At 43.6% G+C, this 18,343-nt stretch overlaps 1 protein-coding gene across 1 annotated transcript in view; it reads right to left on the minus strand.

The window, feature by feature from the left end:
* FAM107B (family with sequence similarity 107 member B) overlaps positions 1-18,343 on the minus strand; it is a 191,313-nt gene that overhangs the window by 109,338 nt on the left and 63,632 nt on the right. The window contains exon 2 of the mRNA XM_006191593.3: positions 2,286-2,346. Coding sequence (XP_006191655.1) covers positions 2,286-2,346 — 61 coding nt within the window. The remainder of the gene's footprint in view (positions 1-2,285; positions 2,347-18,343) is intronic.

Consider the following 18,343-nt stretch of genomic DNA (forward strand, 5'->3'; position numbering starts at 1 on the left):
GCTTTTTCCCTCTGCTCTATGAACAACATCATGGTCACATCAAAGGGGCTGTGAAGTTGATGGAAAACTCTTCTCCATGGGACCCCCACGCACATCACCATTGTTCACGGGTCCCTTGCTTCTTCCTTCCTTTTCCCTTTGCAGAGGGATACGCTTAACCCAGGCTTAACTTTCCACCCTTTTCTTCATTTTTGCATTGAATATTATATCAGAAGTGCATAGTAAGTCTTTAAAGTGGCGCCTTTCAATAAAGGATCTAACCTCCTTTGGAAACAGATGTAATCCCTGCTCCAGAGGAACACCCTTTGGAGTCTGATGGAATCTTTGCTGAGTGTTCCCATGACTCAGGGCCATGCTATGCTCAGGTTGAGAAAGTAACTAATCCTGCATGGTGATTGTAGCCAGAAATGCCCTGTCTTCTTTATCTGCTTACTGATACTTAAAATCCCCCTAACAGCCACTGCATTTTTTTCATTCCACAGGTAGGTATGTGGCTTAAAAATACCCATAGGCTGAACAAGAGAAAATATCATGATTTGAAATCACATGTACGTGCCTGACCGTGTGTCCGTCTGATGGTAGAGAAACTGGGGGGTAAGGAAGTGATGAGGAGCCTCACTGTACTGAGAAGGTGCAGGCTGGAGGCAAAAGTAATCCTCATCCAGCTGCCGAGTCTCCACAGGGCTGGTCTGGCTGAAATGGAGCACCAACTGACAGCAACCCACTCTGTATCACATTAAAAGGGACTTACTACAAATGGGCTACTCCGTCCACTCACCTAATGTACCCATGAAGTCAAGGGGAAATGCTACCTGATTCTGAGTAGGCATCAGGTTCTGTCCATTACAGGCAGGTCACTTATTTAAAAAGCCCTCAAATGTACATAGATGCTGAATTATTAGAGAGCAAAGGATGGGTTATGATTGTGGTAAAATTTAACCCCCCTCCCAATTAACCTGCCATTGGCCCCTGGGTGGCCCCTGCAAGTACAAATTATAGACCTCAGGATAAGGTGAAAGATGCCAAAGGATTAGGTCATCAGTCAACAAATGGGCAGAACTCCAACTAGATATCATTTTGGTTTTCACTTCATAAACACTCCAGCTAATGTGCCTCTCTTCGCAAATAGATTTCATATCTATCATTCCAGACCAAGTTCATATGCCACAATCTCCTGAGGGGACAATAAGTAAAGAAACCAATCAACAGAAAGATGATTTGGGATCATAATCAGTGTTATGAAAAAACTAAAAATGGGCAACGGGATGAAGAGTGATTTTGAGGAATGACAAGGTAGCCTCTGGGACTGGATATTTCAGCTGAGAACTGATTGGAGAGAAGCCAGTCAAACAAGGATCTGCACGGGGAGAATATCCTAGGAAGAGGCATTAAACTGAAACAGTGTTTGCTACGGGTGGGGCCGACATGTGGGAGGGGTGTAGAGGGAGAGGGTGGAGCTGGTTAATTGCTCATTCTCTCTCCCCCATCTACATCAGAGCCAGGTGGCAACTTCCCCTCTCACTTTGCATATTCTTTTCGTCACCATTTCCATTTTCTTAATTCTGCTCCCTGATCTTCCTTAAATTACAAACATGAGCTTCTGCCGGCAGCACACACATCTGGAGCCTTCATCTAACCCCTGATCATATCAAACACCAGACTAAAAGCCGCTGGAAAATAGAAGCTGAGAGTATTAAGACTTAGCCTTCATTATTATTCAGTCCATTCAACTAGTGTGTATTTTTATGACCATTACTTGTCATTATCATTGCTGATCATAAACAGAAACTAAGTTATGAACTCATTTGCCATTTGTTTCTTTCCGTATTATCTCATACAGAGACCTGCTATGAGGTAAACAGCTTTAGCAAAGCTGCATACTTAACTATACACAAACATTAAAAAAGAAAACAGCAGATGCACCTAAATAACGTTTTCCAAGGTAATCATAAATACACAAGTAAAAAGTGACACTACTTATTTTCGTATTACCGAACTTGAAATTGCTTCATCATCATCATCATCTATTGCATTGCAAGTATCGGTTCAGCAAGAACTGAAATCAATAAAAGGAAGAAAAAGAGAAGGAGCTGTTTTCTGCATCATGACCAGATGGTCCAGACGTCGTGCCTGGAATACACCACACGTGGCACTTCTAGTCGTGTTTCCCATCACTGGGGACATAGACATTTTCCTCTGCAATCTGCGAAGCTTTCGGATTCTGTGAGCCTGGCTGTCAGCAACAGCAGCCCGGGAAAGGAGGCGCCGCACTGAACATGCTGTACCTGAGGCCGTCTTCTTTTCCAACCCGGGGCATTTAGGTTCTTTTGGGCATCCTTCCTCTTCCTGAGTTCCAGTCTGACAAACCAGAAAAATAGGAAGAAAGGAAAAATAACACATTAATTCTTTTTGCAAACTTACTAATTTGAGATCCGAAAAAATTAAACCATGCCCTTATGAACTGAGGCTTTGGGTAAGCAACACACTTAACAGTAGGTGTAACTCTGGGGGTGCTGGGTTACGAACTCGCAGTGCCACTCACCTAGAGGTGTCTGAATGTTGTCCCTGAAGGCGTACAACATGGGGGCCCTCTGTGACTAATAAGGTTGGGGACATCAGGTACTTAAACATGGTGGCAGGTTTTTCCATAAGAGAAAAATTCTGCCAGTATGGTGTAACACAAAGAATTTTATTTTGTTTTGTTTTGTTTGTTGTGCTTTTCACAATTCAAAAAGCCAATTTCAGTTACTTTTGAAAATTCTATCCCAAGCCCACAGTTATTTTTCTGTCTGGGGAGGTAAGTGAACACTTTCTTCTCTGAGTTCTGGTTTGACATTCTTTAATGACAACCGTGACCCCTGTAGCATTGGCGGCAGTAGGCCCAGCTAGGAGGGAGGGCGGGGAATTAAGAGGAATGCCTAACTGAGGGTTTTCTCATTTTATCTGCAAGGTGACTTTATGCTGATCCTTTGATTTATTTTCTTCATTGGACAAATATTTGCCGAGTGCTTGTTGTGGGCTATATCTGTGGGACCTTGGTTTTCTTTAAAGGGGTCATTTAAAAAATTTTTTTATTGGAGTATAGTTGATTTACAATGTTGTGTCAGTTTCAGGTTTACAGCAAAGTGATTCAGTTGGACATGTGTATCTATCTACACATATATTTTTCAGATTCTTTTCCATTATAGGTTATTACAAGATATTGAATATAGTTCCCCATGCTCTACAGTAGGTCCTTGTTGTTTACCCATTTTATGTATAGTCGTACATATATGTTAATCCCAGGCTCCTAATTTATCCATCCCCTCTTTCCCCTTTGGTAACCATAGTTTGTTTTCTATGTGAGTCTCCTTCTGTTTTGTAAATAAGTCCATTTGTGTCATTTTTTTAGATCCCACTTATAAGTGATATCATGACACTTGCTTTTCTCTGTCTGACTTACTTCACTTAATATAATAATCTCTAGGTCCATCCATGTTGCTGCAAATGGCATTATTTCATTATTTTTTATGGCTGAGTAGTATTCCATTGTGTATATATACCACATCTTCTTTATCCAGTCACTTGTTGATGGACATTTGGGTTGTTTCATGTCCTGGTTATTGTGAATAGTACTGCTATGAACATTGGGGTACATGTACCTTTTAGAATTAGAGTTTTCTCAGAATTTATGCCCAGGAATGGGATTGCTGGATCATATGGTGAGACTATTTTTAGGTTTTTTTTTTTAATTGAAGTATAGTTGATTTATAGTGTTGTTTTAATTTCTGGTATACAACATAGTGATTCAGTTATACATATATATCTTTACACATATATATTCTTTTTCATGTTCTTTTTCATTATATGGACCTCAATTTTTAGTGAAGATTCCTTCTAACATCTCTTGAATTATAGTGTAGGTAGTCCCCTACTCAGCTTCCTTCCTTAGCTGTCACACTTTCTGCCTATACTTTGTTCTTCCTAAGAATTTAGCCCAATAGAAGATGTTCTGGACTGTAATAAACCATATAGGTGTAGGGTTCCATAAATGATAACTACTCTCTATCCAGAGTGAAACAATAGGACTCAAAAACTGATATTATCCATCACAGGAGTAATCTCCAATGTGTTCTGAGTTTGCAGCTCCTGGGTCACATCTCAGCTAGTTGAGAATCCACCAGACTCTCAAGCTTGGTTAGTAAGATAAAGAAATGTCCTTTTCAGTTCTTAAAGAGTAGTGTCATTTAGATCACCATTGGTATCAACTCATAAAGGAATTGATTTCACCTGTGCTGGAAACAAATGTTTCTTCAGAGATTGAAAAACACCTTCAGGTGTTCACCATCAGAGACCAGTTTCAAAAATATGTCCTATTTTTTAAAACCCATGAAATAGCATTGGCATGGGCAATTTGGACAAACAAGCCTTTGGTCTAATTATCTCAAATTTATGTGTTACAAGAAATGTTAAAGAAAATTGCTTTCAAAATCACATTTCTAGAAAGGATGCGAATTAAGAGTACACCAAAGGACACATAAGTGATAGAAAACCCCATTACAGAGCAACTAAATGCAGCAATTTCTTGTTTCACAAGTCCCAACAGAACAGTGTAGAACGAAAACACGAGGAGTTATTTTATAATACAGTCACGGGAAAAGACTCTTAAGATGCCAAAATAACCTAAATAAAGTTGTTTCGTGGATGAAAGGATTCGCCTTTGTGCCAATAAGACTGTTTACTTTTTTCATTGCTCTGAATTCCAGAACTGTGAAATAACTTAGCCCTTTAACTTCCTTCCAAACATATTTATGACTTCATTTTAAATTGCCCCTCCCCCAATCTTCTCATTAGCTAGTAAAAACTGCAAAGCCCTGGAAGGATCTGCAGATGGAAGGATATTTGAAATCTGCTTGGCCGGAGAGCTCTCAGCATAGAATAAACAAGCATCTGTCTTCAATAGGATAAACTACGTTCTATTTAGAGAAAAAAAGGCTGAACTCCACAAATTCTTGAGTTTCTTCTCTTCAGTGCAAGCCTGGGATTTGCTGAATTTGTTCTTACTGGCTTTCCCCCAGCAAAGCTAGAATAAAATGAGAACAGTCCAACCGTAGTAGACATCTGTTGGTTTAGCTGCCTGGCATTCCCTCATGCTTTCCAATAAGTGTGTCCTGATTTCCTCTTTAAAGTCATCCTTCCCCCCTCTCATAATGAATTGTGGTTCCTGTGAAACAAACTCAATCCCCCCCCCATCTCCCTACCCGACACTCCAGGGGTGGTCGTGTGACCCAGGACTGGGCCCATTAGTCCACGGCATTTCCCTGTGATTGGTTCAGAGTGGTCATGTGACCCCAACAGGGCTAATGAGAGATTTTCCTCTGGGACATCCAGGACTATGGCTTCTATTCTTACCCACTGTTCTTGAACTCTGAGATAACTGTGATGTGAGATTTGGGCTACTGCTGTCACATGCAACTGAGACAGAAGCCCACACAGAGGAAGGCAGAGCCAAGAGACAGACTGATACTGAGTCCTGATGATATCATTAGAACCCCAGATCTAGCCATACCTGAAGGCACCCTAACCGTTGATTTCTCAGCCAAAGTCAGAAAATACATCCTTTTAAAAACCAAACATTTAAAAAGCTAAAGCTCTAAACATTCTTAGAAACAATGAACAGTACATATATGTCAATTTAAAAAATATGGGCAGCATATTGTGTGTATGTATTTACATGCAATACATTGTACATGTGCAGTCAAGTTGTAACAATCCTACCTAATAAAACTGAAAAAAAAAGGAAAAGTAAAAAATGAACAAACAAAAATACACTGATTTTTAAAATAGAAACCATTTTTATTAGGTTTTCTGTCACTTCTAACAGAACCAGTCCCAGCTGACACATCCCAGTAGACACCTTAGCTCCCAGAAGCTGGGAGTGGGGCATGTTGGTCACTGGCTTCTGTACCTCACACACCTACAATCTAATTAAGTGGAATGTGACAAGGGTGATGCACCAAGGAGGTGCTGTTAATGTCTGGCCAAAATTGGGCTTTTGATCTATTTCCTCTGAGGACTAACCCCCAAGATGTTTTATTGAGAGGCTATGTATTTTGTATTCTTTGTGGGATGGTCAGTCAGGTACAGCCACAGAGGAGACAGAGAGGTTTAGGAAAAAAACCAAAGTTTATTACACTCTCTGGTCCAAGAGTTGGAGGCACAGCACACCTTGCAGGGTCACGTGGGCAAGACACAAGTGTGGTCCAGAGGCGGAGGCAGGGGTGAGCAGAGTGTTTAGGCCATTGGTGTTTCCAGGGGGAAGGTAAAACAGGTTGGGCTAGTATGAATAATTTCAGCAGTTTTTGAGCTGCAGACGTGGTCCCTAGTTGCCTGGCACCTGATCCCAGGATGTATAAGGCAGAGGGATATTGTCTCCCCAGATGCATGGGCCGGACAGAGGAGATCTGGCTCCAAATCGGTTGTTTGCGTATCACAGGCATGCTTCCGGCTGGACCCTTTCCTCTCTCTAGGAATTGATTAGCCAGAAAGGCTTTTTAAGATGTCAAAAACATCATAATATACAGAAAATTGTAAATATTTACAATACACCACACTAAACAACAACCCTAGTGTTTACAATGTTACAGTGAGGGAGTTCAGGCCCCAAATCCAGCCATGCGTAAAAGTCACCTCCTTGAACAATAGCAAAAAGAAAGGAAAGAAAGAAAGAAAGAAAGAAAGAAAGAAAGAAAGAAAGAAAGAAAGAAAGAAAGAAAGGAAGGAAGGAAGGAAGGAAGGAAGGAAGGAAGGAAGGAAGAAATCTGTATACACAGTAACAGTATACCTCCACCAGCACACTCTGAGTCATATTAATTTAACCGCATTTAGTTTTGCAACACTGACAGTGGGCATTTCACTCTAGAAAAGCATGTTTAGAAACCAGAATGTAGTTTGTTTGAAATAGAAAAAGGATTCTTTTTCTTTTTTTAATAGAGGTTCTGGGGATTGAACCCAGGACCTCATGCATGCTAAGCACTCTACCACTGAGCTATATCCTCCCCTGCAAGAAAAAGGATTCTTTACCAAAGATTGAGGATCCTGGTTCCATTTGTCTCTGCCCATTGTGGATTGTATAAAGTCCTAGGGAAAGACTCCAGTCCATCTTGGGTCATATGCACATGGCTGTCAGGCAATAGGGACCATGGCTTTCCAGCCCTACATCACCACCCATCCCGTGAACCACTGGAGTGGGTGTGGTGTGGGGGTGCTGTGGTTGGAAGCCCTATCAGAACCTCAGAGAATGGGGAAGGTGCAGGTCTCCAAGGGAAGGAAGCATGTGTCCAGACGTGGGGGAGGAAGGGATGCTGGCCACAGTGGTGTTCAGACTATACACTCCAAGTAGACTGAATTCTCCAAAGCCACAGGACTAAAAATACCTACTGCTTATTTAATGCCTAGCATGTGCCAGGAACTTTATATAAGTTACATGTGACACAGGTGATGTTCAAAATATTTAACAGCATGTATAGTACAGGCCACCAACTAATCAGAATAGGGAGGGTCCTGGAGGTCCCTGGAGTACAGGCGTTAACCTTTTAATTCCTGGACCACACAGAGTTCAGGGAGCGGGGGATAGGGGCGATGTGGGAAAGAGATGCCACTCACAGCTTGGGGAGCAGTTATCTACAAGTTGAAACAAAAGTTTTTAATATTTTAGCAGGCAATATGTTCTGCCTGATGCATGCCTGCTGAATATTTTCAGCCCTGAATATTGTCTGAACAACCACACTTCTGAAGTATAGGTCCATCCTGGACGTAAGCTCTTATATGCTAGAGATATGCAAAGCCTCTCTCTGAAGCATCAATTTCACTCCAAAATTTGGGAGAGAAAACATTATGTGTATATTAAAACAGATCTGATTACATGGTAAAAGGGTAGGTAGAACAGACCTAAAGTTTTAGGATGAACATGGGATGAATGCCTCGGAAGTTTGGAGGCAATGTCCCTGATATAAGAGGTACTCTGTAGACAAGAAGTTACAACACTGCCAGGGAAACTGTGGTGGTGACATTTGGGTCCCCACCAGGCAGAAGAGGCCCTAGAGGGTTGAAGTCGTTGACTGAAGGAGCATGCTTCAGGTGGGGCTAGATTCACACCGCCTGCCTAGGTCAGAGCCCCCGCTCTCTCAGCAGTACCATCCTGCCTTCTTCAATGTTTGCTCCTTGCTGTGTTATTTTTAGAATGTGTAATCTTAAGTGGAAAGAGCAGCAAGTTGCTGAACAGCTATGCTTAGTGAAAGGACTAACGGAAGAGATCACTGGGTAAAGAAGAACCCAGATAGAATAGCTCTGCAAAGGAATGAGCGATTGTTCTTAGCTAGGGACAGTCATTTCGCAGACATACCCTTGTGAGTTTCGAGGTTTAGAGAGCCCCAGGCCAAGAAAACCACAGAACAAAACATCTGTCACATGGTGGAAACTTCGGAACCAGAAGCATAGGAAAGTTTGACACAACCCTTATGGCTGTAATTCAACAGTCTGGTCCAAACTTTCAAGTTACATAATGATTGCAAAAATATTTGAATTAAAGCAAACTGTCAAACTACCAGGGGACAGAAGTGGTAAGGTGAGTTGCCTACACTGATCGCTATGGACTGAATTTGTGTGAATTGGTGGTTTCCCCTACTCCTAAATTCCTATGTTGAATCCTAATTCCCACTGTGATGGTATAAGACGTGGGGCTCTAAGGGGTGATTAGGTCATGGGGGTGAAGCCTTGACGAGTGGGACTGGTGCTCTTATAAAAGAGACTCCAGAGTGCTCCTCAGCCCCCTCCTCCACATAAGGATACAGTGAGAAGATGGCCATCTATGAACCACCGGACGCTGACTTGTTGGTCAGCACCTTGATCTTGGCCTTCCTGGTCTCTAGGTGGTGAGACACACAGGTTGCTGTTTAAGCCGCCCTGTCTACGGTAGTTTGTCATAGTAGCCTGAGCAGCCTGACACCTTGATCCACTGGGGATCATTACGTACCTGGCACATAGACTTGCATTACAGGTCTTGAATAAGTGACGAGAGAGAATCATGCCTCCCCAGCAGCTCTTGCCCCTAATTCTGCCCCCTCAGTGCCCTCTAAACACCAGTTGAATGAATGAATGAGTAACAGTTTGTTTAAAGAAGAACGTTTCCTCCCCAAATCTTTATTTGCTTAAAACTGATGTCTAGGAAGCCATGCACACATGTGACGTGACTTCCAGCCCCGCAGGGCACACTGCCAACTGTCCCTGGAAGACAATGCAGGTTTGAGAGGGGTTGGGCAGGAAGGATTTCATCTGTACATTGTGGATGAAAGAATGAGAGTTTCTGCTGGTCTCCATACTGGTTCACAAAATTCATAATACATCTATCTAGTCCCTTTCGATTTATAAAGTGCTGTCTTCAAGTGATTTCACTGGATTCCGTCTCAGAAAAACGCACTGCTTTCCTCTACTCACAACACTTTTTTTGAGGTTAATTCGTGCTTTCATTTGCCAGTGTAACTTAACTACAGAGGCTTGCAAACTTTTTTGACCTAAAAAAATCACAACCCAACAAACACACACATATATAATATGTATACATATATATAACTGAAACCAAAATTTTGCCAAAAATGTCTACCTTAACACTGAGTGTTCTTGTTTTTAAGACTTTTTTTTTTTGAGCAATTTTAGGTGTACAACAAAATTGACAGGAAGATATGGAAACTTCCCATATACCCCCTCTCCACACACATGCATAGTCTCACAACACTTCTGACACTAGATTTTTCTCCCACACTGAACAATTCACCACCAGCTGGGTGGTGTCCACAATTCAGTTCAGTTCTGATACTAACCAGCATTCACACTGACCCGGCAAGTTAAAAGCTCAGCCCCACAGGACTGCCTCCCACTTCAGACGCCAATTGTAAGTAGTAGGTTTCCCCATAACATCTGTCCGACTTGACTACAAACCAGAGGTTCCCACAACCCCTTCCCTAGGTTAGGTAATCTGCTAGAGTGTCTCCCAGAACCCAGGAAAACAGTCTCCTTACTATTGCTGATTTACTACAAAGGATATATTAAAAGATGCAACTGACCAGATGAAGATGTACACAGAGTGGGGTCTGGGAGGGTCCTGGGTTCAGGAGCTTCTGTTCCCATGGTTACAGCGTGTAGATGTGTTTGCTAATCCAGGAGCTTTCCAAAACCCACACTTCTGGTAAGTTTATGGGGTTTCCTCACATAGGCATGATCGATTATTAACTCCATTTCCAGCCCCTCTCCCCTCTCTGAAGACTGGAGGGGCTGAAAGTTTCAAGCTTCTGACCATGTCCTGGTCTTTCTGATGACCAGCCCCCACCCAGGAGCCCACGAAGAGTCACATCATTAGAACCGAAGGCACGCCCATCAAGCAGGAAATTCTCAGGGATCTCGGAGCTCTGTGTCAGATGCTCTCATCACTTAGGAAATTCACAAGGGTTTAAGAGCCCTGTGTCTAGAACCCAGGTCAAAGATCAGCTGTGAGAACTAAGATCCCCCCAGCACCCCTACTTACAAGGGTTTTAAGAGCTCTGTGTCAGGAACTGGGGCCAGAGATGGATACACATACTTATTATTTCCCACCCTTGTTTTCCACATGAAGAATTTAAATTCCACAGTCACACAGCTGGAAAGAAAGGCAAGACCGGACCCTTTGCTCACCAGCCAGTAAAGGAACACGCCCCACTTTGCTCCGTCCATCCCTCAGAGCTCAGGCAGAGGGATCAGAACATAGGTGGTCTCTTGTCAGGGGTCCAGACGCAGGGAAGGAGGAGACCAAGCCCACCAGCATGAACACTTTCTCCGAGCTTCCATAAGAACTCTGGAGATGACTTCTGAGTGCTGGGTTCCATACCCTGATTAATCTCACTTTCAGAAGCTGTGACATTAACCTCAATTATTCTAAGCCATGACATTTATGGAAGCTGGAATTTTGTCTCTGAGCAGAAGTTACACCCCTCAGTGGTGACACCCAACAACTCTTGGTTTCCGTAGAAACTTCAAGAACAAATGGAAAATTGAAGGTGAATTTTTTTGGGGTAAACCTAAGTTTTTCTAGTCCTAGCTGAAGCTTCTGTAAGGAAGTTGAAACTCAAGGCCAGAAATGCAACCTCTTTTCCTGAAGCTTGAATTGATATAGAGTATTATTTATAAATTGCCCAAATGAACTTAAAATGTTGTCTTGATTCATCCTGAGAAAAAGGGCTAACCTGAAGTTGCCGATGCCAGCTAAAGAATGGGAGGGAGAGAGGAAAGAGGAAGCCAGGGACAAAGCTGTCCAGCCCTCTCCTGGGCTCCATCAGTATACAGGGTCCTGGCTAAGCACACCTCTTAAAGCAACATCATTTTAAAAATATAACCCTGCCAGCTCTTTTCATTTCAGCAGTGCCGTGGAACTTACTGCTTTTCAGGAATTCCCCCCCCCCCCCAGATGCTTTATGCTCAAAAAAGCCTGGCAAAGCTTACTAGAGAGGATTAAGGATTTCCCTGGGTCAGTATATAGTTCTCATCCTCTCAGTATATAAAAAAAAGAATTTTTTTAATGTCCTTCCATGAATCCTTGTTAACATCTTTGTAGAAAGGACACGACATCTGATGAAAAGGGGGAGGCTGGAGCCATGAAATTCCAAGCCCACGTAATTATGTGATTCTGACCGCGTTCATACTTCTCTGGCTTTATTTTCTCCTCAACGAGATGGAAAGCCCTTTACAACCTCACCACCAGGCTTCCAGATCAAATAAGGGAGGCAGCCAGGAAAGCACCCTGAGCTCTTTTGAACAACAGCAGAGTCAACATTCTTGTTATTTGTGAAGAGATAATTACAAAGGTCAGCATTTATCTTTTTGCTTCAACAGAACCCAGGCAGTTCTGTGCAAATACAAACCCAACACAGTGAGTAGAATTCGGTCACCTCGCACACTGTGATTGCTCAACAGATCTCTATGGTTTGTGGGCTAATGTCACTACACAATTTCAATCCACCTGGAGCCCACGGGAAAACTCAGCAAGAGAAGGAACAGGTGTGGGTGTGGGAGGAGTGGGTTATAATGAAAAGTGCTGTCAAGAGTTATTTTCTTTCATTTTCATTCTCTTTCTGCCTAGAAATGCTTCTCTGCCCAATTCTGACTCCTGGATAGAGCCTGATAGGACCTCTCCTAGACCAGAGGGGCGGGAGTAACTTATACACACACAAACACTCATAAACACACATAAACATATAACTATACAATATGCAAACACATATACACACACACAAACACACATACATAAACACAGACACGAACACATACACACATAGAAAACATACACACATACTCAAATATATACACACACAAATGCACAAAACACAAAGACACACACAATTACACACACAAAGACAGACACACATACACATATAGACACGAGCATACACATATACACATGCACAAATGTGCATGAACACATATAAATACATACATGTAAATACTCACACACAGATATGCACATGTGAGTGCAAACACACGCACACACCACCAACCAAAAGTGAACTAAACAACAACAGAGAATGAGTCTGGGGACAAGAAGTCTCAGTTGCTCAGCCTCCCCAGCTTCCGTCCAGGCCTCTGCCCTTCTAATCAGGATCCCTTATCAGACGCTTGTTTCAGCATCTCTTTTGTCTGAGCTTCCAGAAAGAGAAGGGGAGTTACTGGGAATTTGAGTATTAACCTAAACGATGCCCGGAGTTCCTTTCCCAGGCGTTAATAGGCAGAGTTTCCTTTTTCCAGACCTGGCTGAATGTCTGAGCACCCCAACTGCCCACCTTCCAGCTGATCGCAGCTTCCCAGCTTCCTACCGCTGCCCATGCTCCAGACTTCACTGGCCTCCACCTCTCTCCCTGGGTCTTCACCTGTCTGCCCCTCTAAGGGACAAGAGATGTGCTCGCCAGGGGAGGGGCAGTTCTGGGCTTTAATGTAGAAAACCAGGGGAACCAAGTATAGACATCGAATGGCAAGCTTCCTTTCTTTTTGTGGGCGACTGAGTCATTTGCTCAACTGACAGGAACTGAGCGCCTGCTATGTTCCTGCTGCTGGGCTGGGGGAGGGCGTGGGGCAGGAGGACCAAACCTCCCTGGAGGAGAAATGGCGACAAGTGCAAGGGGCGTTAAGAGGAAGGCATCTGGGTGTCCGCAGGTGACCAGAGGCAAATAGAAGGGGAGGTGACACTATGTAGCAAAGAGGGAGGTGGTATTCCAGGCAGAGAACAACTTCAAGAAACCAAGACTCTAATAACAGTCACTTTTAATGTCCTCTTAGAAAATATAGCCAGGATCTCAGAGATAGTGCACAAACCCAATATCCTCCACATACCCCGTCCTGCTTCCCCATCCTGCTGATAAATGCATCCTGGGTTCCCTCAGCCTCCGGCTCCCCCTGGGCTCAGCCCCTTAGAAAACGAGCAGGACACAGAGGCAGGGAGGACTCTGAGGTCAAGGCGCTCACCCCACTGGCCTCCTACCCAGGCAGCCTTATCAGGAAACGCTCCAGGCTCCTGCCGCAATTCCCTCCCGGCCCTCACCCCTGAGGGCCCAGGACTGGTAACAGCTCTTCCACTGTTACTCGGGTCCCCCGTGGTCCCTCCCATCTCACCCACACTTCTGTGAACAGTCGCTTTATTAAGCTCCTCTTGAATTCTTCTAATCTGTGGGCCATCTGTTTCCTGTTGGGACCTTGGCTGATCGAGCAAATAGCGACTGTGTCAGGGAGACGAGGATGCAAAATTATGTACATACATACAAAACGGTATAAGTTTATATTTTTATATAAATTTAATACATAAAATTTTTTATTTGTAGGAATATATATATAAATGTACATATAAATGTGTAAACATATCCACACCAGTGTTGGTAATCGTGGTGTCTCATTCATTCACTCATTCTTTCCACAGGCATTGCCTGCTATGTGGAAAGCACCATGGATTAGGAAACCGCCCTGTCTGGGTTTTATGAGACACTGTCAGTTACAATCTTCTTTGTAACTGTCAAGACAATATATTTTATTTGGGGGGGTTCATAAAATACGATCTCAATAGCTATGGACAAGGGGAAGATGAGGACTCTGAGTTTAGACTCTAGACTCGCTTCATCCTCCAAAGCCCATGTCTCTAAAAGAAAAAAAGCAAGAGGAGGAAGTCCCAGGCATGGTCGATAACAGTTCTGCACCCTGCAGGAGATGCTGTGGACTAAGTTTCTTCCCTGGCTGAGCGGCAAGTCTGCTGCTTTGGGGTCAAAGGCTTCGACAGTGGTGACCAAGACTCGCCATGACCCCAGCAGGGACCTAAAAGCTTTACATAGAATGCTGAATTTCTTCCTCATGGAAGTCCTTATGAAACAGGCATGGTTTTCCTCATTTCACAGAAAATGGAGGCATAAAACGCTAAGCAGTAGTGTTAGTGTCTGGATTGAAACTCAAGCCTCTATCCAACACTCATGGGTCTTTACTCCACTGCATCATCTCCTCCAGGAAAAGACAGTTCATGGCCAAGACCAGAGGGTGTTTGGTGAATAAGAGCCAATTACAGGTTTGGAGGCAAAGAGCTATACAACAGTTTTGGTGTACTCCCTGTAATTATCTCCACACAGTGAGAAATCGGCTGGGGAACCAACCTCACAGGAGTCCTCTTCTGAGTCTGCATGGTGGAATCGGACATCAGCTAACAATTTGCCCAGGGATGAAGAAGAAAGGCAAGACATAGCCGGGGCACACCTGAGATTTGCTTCCATGGAGGCTCTGGTTCCCCTTGAACTAGCTAATAATGATTGCTTTGAGGAGGTAGTAGAGATTGGGGTGACACAGGAGGGGAGAGAAGGGAAACATCTGAAATTTAAGGCTGTTCCACTTGTGGTTGACCACACTGGGGCTGGGGTAGGGCAGCTTCCCTGTATGCTTCCTTTGGATACAACGGCAGCCAACCTAACCATGCAGGAGGGTTTCCATGAGTAGCAAGGAATACAACTGCTTGCAAATTTAGAGTACCCCATACATTTTGAAGAATCCAAATTTAAGATCTGTTGATGACCTCATTAAAGAAAAAACAAAACTACCTTACTTTCCCCCTACACCCAAAGTACCTATGAATCATGATTTATGCCTGTCGCTCCAGAATGATTATTAATGGTGTCCCCCTTTCACTCTCAAAAGTGTCAATTTAGATGATAAATTATCATCTCATCTTTACTGTATGTAATTGATCAACAAAAGAAGGTGAGGCAGTGGGACTGTGAGCTTCAGACACCTCAAGTCTGGTTTCAGAACGAGTGTTGCTTTGCTGCACTAGCCCAGGTTACTAACGTCTCTGATCCTTTATGTGCCAGGTGAGAATCATATATTGGCCTGTGACTTTTACGAGCTGTAACAACTAGAAGTCATTCACAGAGTTATAGGTCTTAGAGCTAGAAACCACCTGGAGAGATCATGCAACACACATGGGCTCTGAAGAGACACACAAAAGTTACAAGGAGGGAGTCACTCCTCCCTGTGGCCCTCTGTTGTTTTGGAGAAATCTAGCGACTCAACCCAGCTGTGGTAAATTACATCACTGGGTGCTGATGGCTTGTGACTTTCATTAACTGGAATTCAAACTACCCAACAGTCTGCATCTGTTTGCCTGTGTCTACCATAACAAAATATCCAGCAGTCCCAGTAGATCTGACCACCATAAAAGTGGCAGGAGCACATGCTGTGGAGGTTATGAGAAGAATGCAACCAGATCTTCTGGGGGGAACTAGGAAAATTATTTTTTAATTTTTAATGGAGTTCCCGGGGGTTGAACCCAAGACCTCACGCATGCTAAGCACAAGTTCCACCACTGAGCTATACCCACCCCTCCCCCCAGGACTAGGAAATCTTGATGAGTTGGAAAGTGGGCATACTGTAAGCAGCAAGAGATGGGAGGAAGGGGTTCATAGTTCCAGAATAAAGAGACAATACGAGGAAAGGCAGGAAGAGTATGGCATGCGATGTGAATAGTAGGACACAGGTTTTGGTCCTAGAGAGGACATTTGTAGGGGAGGGGGAAATAGTATCAACCACATGGCACAGTGTTTGAGTGCCGTGGGAAGGCTTTTCACTTAGTTTGCAAGGCAGTGGGAAGCTCACGTTGGACCAGAAAGACTGCCCATCAAGCAGAGCAGTCTGGAAATAGTGTGCAGACTGGTTTGGTGTGCAGGGAGCCTGTGAGTGGGGAGGACAATCAAGAGCCTTAGGGATTAAAAAAAAAAAAAAAAGCAATAATGACAATTATGATGCAAGGAAAGTAGTTGACTAAATGAGGTCAAGCAAAATCCAGGAGAAAATCAACAGAGTTGAGAAATAATCCCCAGTGGAAAGACTATTCTTTGAAGGTAAGCCATTTCTTTGGGCAATTTATGAAGCTGGAGGGAAGTACTGTCACCATGAATAGCCATAAAGCCTGGCATCCTCTAGGGCACCTTGGGAGATGAGGGGGAGCATATGGCTCCTCCACTTGTAACTTTCAGAACTCAAGAGGAAAAAAAAAAAAAAATGGAGTGGATGGCTTATTTCCATATGGAAGCCTTGGGGGCATTTCGGTGTTGGCAGAGAATTAAATGTGGAGAGAGTAATTCGTGCCGACATCAGACGAGATCCAATAAAAAGATGAATGTCCTGATTCTGAAATGACAATAAAAATGGGGACGGGAGTGGAAGCTGAGACACCCAGCCTGGGTTTATCTCTGTATCCTGAGCTGGATCCACAATGCATAATCGGCTGTGGTTCCTGGGGCATCCATGTTTCCACCATAAACAACAATGGTGCTCTCCTTCCCAGATGTTGAAATGGACTAAACGACTTCCACTTTCCACTGGCAGCTCTGACAGCCAATGTTATTTGAAATCGCATCAGCCCTGGGAGGAGCTAAAGGCCCAGCTGGTCACTTTGACGCCGCAGCAAGAGGGGGGAAATGGCACGGGGTGAGTGCAGCCGTTTCCCTGAGCTCACTGTTAACGTTCCTCTGATCACAGGGAAGCATCAGGACAACGGCTGACACGTGGGGTGCACGTGCTCACGCACATGTACCTACACACGCACACGTCCGCACGCGTGCGTACGCACCCCATCCCACCTCGCTCCACATGTGGCCCCGCACGTGCTCTAAACCAGCAAGAGCCTCAGGTTAGTCTTCAACGAGATCCCGAAGTGAAACGCCGTCTTGTTTGCCTTGGAAAACGCCTCTCTCCTGCTGATTTCTCATGAAGTGAACATAGAGTTCGTCTGATTTTCAGCCACGTCTCTTAAAACATTCTTTAATGTCCCAGTTTAACCTCATGTTCCCTGACACCCTGCTGATCTCATTTAACGTGCTCTAACAATCAGTGCCAGGCCAAGCCCTCCCGTTTAAATGGTCACAACAGTTCCAATCACAGTTTCCTGTCTCTCATAGAATCATCAAATGTGGGAACAGAAAAGAAGGCCTCCAGTCCGTTAGCTCGGGTTACACATCAGGAAAGGCAGACCAGATAGACAGCATGGCTGGTCCCAGGCAAGGTTTCTTTTTTGTTTTTTTATTTTTCCTTTTTTTACCCCCAAACAAAAGGGCGAGGGAAGAGGGATTTGTGTGGTATCATCATGGTGACCTTTGGGAACAGTAGCCCGCTGAAAATTTGTCCTGTTGGCGGTCTTTTGAGTAGAGCCACACAGCAGTTCCTCTCCAAGGGAGGGTTGAGAGGTAGCTAATTGCACTCATAATGTACTTCTTAGCAAACAAAATATAATTAAAACAATTGTCACAACATTAGCAATGTTTTAAAGCAAATTTTTAGAGGTCTGGATTCCTGCTGCTAGCAATAGCAGCCCACCTGAAAAAAACTATTGCAGAAATAAAAATGCTCTGCCATCTTTGCAATTGAAGAATAGTGAATACACAAATAAGGAAATGAAGGAATTATGACAATTTCTCCCACAAACAAGTGTGCTTAACAAAATATTCGTAAGGGATAAAGAGAAATACATGGTGTATTAATGTGTATACACAATATCGTACGTATATACACAATGTAGGATGTGTGTATATGTCTAAAGATCTATCTTACTCTCAGCATTTTTCCTAGGCTGGATGCGACTGAATTAACCTTCTGTTGTAATGTTGTTTCTTCTTTTCATAAAGCCTTTGACCTAATAATCAGATTTATTATCTTTTAAAAAATGCAACAGAAAGCCTTGCGTTCAGCGCTTGGTAGCTGGAAGACCAGCTCTCCCAGAGCAGAGTCGGGTTTGGATCTTTCTGAACGTGAACAAACCACA

Source organism: Camelus ferus, chromosome 35 (genome assembly GCF_009834535.1).
Source record: "Camelus ferus isolate YT-003-E chromosome 35, BCGSAC_Cfer_1.0, whole genome shotgun sequence".
NCBI lineage: Eukaryota > Metazoa > Chordata > Mammalia > Artiodactyla > Camelidae > Camelus > Camelus ferus.